The 3,584-nt window shown below is 32.6% G+C and overlaps 1 protein-coding gene across 1 annotated transcript in view; it reads left to right on the top strand.

Annotated features, from left to right (window-relative positions):
- The window catches only part of Ire1 (serine/threonine-protein kinase/endoribonuclease Ire1), an 8,776-nt gene that overhangs the window by 2,021 nt on the left and 3,171 nt on the right, over positions 1 to 3,584 (top strand). The window contains exons 5-9 of the mRNA XM_018503157.1: positions 93 to 297; positions 427 to 671; positions 763 to 1,115; positions 1,216 to 1,370; positions 1,518 to 1,804. Of these exons, the coding sequence (XP_018358659.1) occupies positions 93 to 297; positions 427 to 671; positions 763 to 1,115; positions 1,216 to 1,370; positions 1,518 to 1,804 (1,245 nt within the window). The remainder of the gene's footprint in view (positions 1 to 92; positions 298 to 426; positions 672 to 762; positions 1,116 to 1,215; positions 1,371 to 1,517; positions 1,805 to 3,584) is intronic.

Here is a 3,584-nt window from a genome sequence, read left to right as displayed (position 1 = left end):
GTGTGTGTGTGTGTGTGTGTGTGTGTGTGTGTGTGTGTGTGTGTGTGTGTGTGTGTGTGTGTGTGTACTAACAAGATTTGATTTGATTTTAGATTTAGTGCATTTTACCACAAGTTCTACAGGTCGTGTAGTGACCTTGGACAGTTTAGGTAAGATTCTTTGGAAATTGGACTTGAAAAGTCCAGTGATAGCCATGTATACTGTAACCAAAGATGGATTTTTGACAATTCCTTTCACAAGTATTACTGATTCGTTGTTGGAAAAATTCGCGACAAAGCCAACTGACATTCAATTGTTGTAAGTTAGGTCAATGTTTAAAAAGAAAATTATTTCAGGAGAGACAGTTTGGCATAGAAGATATATGTTTGTAAATTTCATATATAATATGTATAATAGTTAACAATTAAAGTATCTTTTCTTCTTTAGTCCAACTTTGTACGTTGGACAGCATCGATATGGTCTCTATGCGTTACCATCGCTTGTTGATTTGGACACGACAACTATATCTAATAACGTAGGACACTTATTGCTGGAGGGGCCATTGGTGACATCGCATCTTCATGCGGATAATAAAGTACCATTGCCAGGGGATCATGTTTTAATTTCTAATATTGACATAGCTGATGATGATTATCAAAGCGTTAAACATACTGAAAATGTCATTACATTAGGTAATATGCACAATTACGGTTATATTGGATGTATAGCATACATATAATATTGTATATTTTATATCTTTTACAACATTTGTGATTTACTTAGGTCATTACAAAATACCCGCGGAATACAAACCACAAAATCAGCTCCTCCAAATAACTGGGCGATCTGATCCAATAATCTTGGAGACTTCTACATTAAATGTCACTGGGACTAAGTTATCTGTCGCCGTACAATCGGATACGTCCAACGATACTGTACAGTCGGAAAATAGTCAGAATTGGCAGAGAATTGTATCAAAAATGTACAGCGCGACCAAATTTTGGCTCAATCAACAGGAAAACATAGAAATGAAACTAATCATAAGTGTAATTATGTTGACAATTAGCATAATAACTTGTATTGTAATTTGGTTTATATATAAACAATGTAAAGAGCAGTTTCAGCAATTGTCGCAGGTAAGACACTGTATTATAAGATTGGAAAATAACAATGAAATGCAGTATATCCGTATTAGTACATTTAAATTAAATTGATGAAATTAAATTAATTGTTAAGTGTTCACGCGAAAGCAGTCGTACGTATTCTGGTAAACCTGGCAATTTGGTTGTTATGCCGGAAGAGATTGGCGATGGTTTAGTTAAAGTGGGAAAAATTACATTCAACACGAAACAAGTTCTTGGCAAAGGATGCGAAGGAACATTTGTATACAAGTATATAATATTTCTAATGCATAGTGTTTACTGAGAGATTGCTGTATTTGTATATCGATAGATATATTTATTTATAAATATTAATAATCTTAAATTTTAGTTTCGTCTATCAAAAAAATATCTATATATTCTTATTTCTTTGTTTAGAGGTCAATTTGATGGCCGTCCTGTAGCTGTAAAGCGCCTGTTACCAGATTGCTTTACGTTTGCGGATCGAGAAGTAGCGCTCTTAAGAGAATCGGACACTCACGCAAATGTAGTTAGATACTTTTGTACTGAACAAGATCGTATGTTCAGATACATCGCCTTGGAGCTAGCAGAAGCAACTTTGCAGGATTACGTGGCGGGCAAATATGACAGACAAAAGATATCTGTGAAAAATATTTTGCATCAAGCTACATCTGGGTTAGCACATCTTCATTTCTTGGATATTGGTAAGTTTAACTAATTTTATCAACGATATAAACTTTATTTTTAATTGTTTATAATTTAAAAACGATGGATTTCTGAATGCGTTATTTTTAGCTGATTCTAAATTGACAAATTTATTTATAAAATATAATACAAAGGCTGGTATTTATGTCGGTTTTTATATCAAGACCATCTTAATTATAATCCTAAAGATGACATAAATCAGTCAGAACCGACTGATATTCATGGTCGGTTCTTATTTCAAAATCGTAATATCTTAAGGTACTAACATTCTGTTCTGGAATCAGTATTCATAATCTTATGATTCTTATATTTAAGATTGTCTTAAGATATCACAAATAAATCAGAAGATCGCACGCGTATTAGGCCGGTATTTATAGTCAGATCTTATATTTAAGACCGTCTTAAGTATAATCTTAAGATGTCATGAATCAATCAGAGGGCTGCATTAGCGACTTAAGGCGATGCTAAAGCCTCCTGTTTTACATTTCCATTCGGTGAAAAATCTCTGTATTGGATGTACAGATTGCAAAAGTATTATTGCTTAAATTAAAGTACGCACAAACAGGATCTCAGCTGCACTGGATTTCATGAGAAAATCGAAAAAAAGTTTCAGATTCGTTAAAAATTTACTTACTTTTGGCTCGTACAGCTGTCACCTCAGATTAGGGATGTGCGATTTCCATTAATTGTATCGATTTTTGAATCGATTTAAAATCGGATTGATTGAAATCGATCTATTAAAAGAGCGGACCTGAATGAATCGATCTATTGAAGATCGATTCAATTAAAATTTTTTTGTGACATCTCATGAGAAATGTCAATGGAGTAGACATCAAATCGATGACAATTTGATGATTTCTCACTGCGATTGTAGAAATTCAACAAAAACAATTAAATTTTTTTTTCTAGTATTTATTTATACATTTTGTCAGTAGTAATTACTAGTTGTAACTACGGATATTATTAAACCCGATTAATGTTAACCAGTAACGTGTAAATGCAGGCAATGTAGGCACAGTAATGATATTACAACTTTAGATTCTTTGGAACACGACATGTAAGACTAATTTTCAATAAAATAATTAACTATTTTTTATTGTATATATTATAAACTATATTTGTTTAATAGTGCAACAAAATCACAATAAAAATTACTGTATAAAAACATACGACTTTTTAAGTTTTTAAATGCCTATACTTATAAGAATCAAATCTGATAACGGTTGAACGATGTAAGTACGATACAAAATCCACGATAGTTAAAGGTAAAAATAAGGAAATGAAAGAGACCAAGATGAAATGTTACGAATCAACTAACGGGCAGGGCTGCCAGCATTAAGAAACACCACCTGAGTTTATATAGATATTATTTTATCCTTGTTCAACATTCAGTGAACAACAGGAATGAAATGATATCAAAATATATCTTGAATTTCCGAATCCGCTCCTACGTTTCGAAGAACGATCGATCTCCTACTAAATGAATCGATCTACCTTAAAATTGGATACTGGCGAATCGATTAAAAGATCGATCTTTTTTGCAAAAAGATCGATCTTTTAAAAGATTGGATCGAGATCACACATCCCTACCTCAGATATATATTTGCTTGATATAAGAGTTTTAGAGTCCATATCTTGAAAATAAGCGTGCAGCTGAGGTCACATTATTGTAACAAACGATACCGAGTTTGTAGAACTAAGATTGAAAGTCTAGAAAAGAAATATTTCCACCGAATAGAAAATACGTGTATACAGGTGTTTTGCGAAGATTGGGACTGT

Source organism: Trachymyrmex cornetzi, unplaced genomic scaffold (assembly GCF_001594075.2).
Source record: "Trachymyrmex cornetzi isolate Tcor2-1 unplaced genomic scaffold, Tcor1.1 scaffold1559, whole genome shotgun sequence".
NCBI lineage: Eukaryota > Metazoa > Arthropoda > Insecta > Hymenoptera > Formicidae > Trachymyrmex > Trachymyrmex cornetzi.
This window is presented reverse-complemented; position numbering and strand designations above follow the sequence as displayed.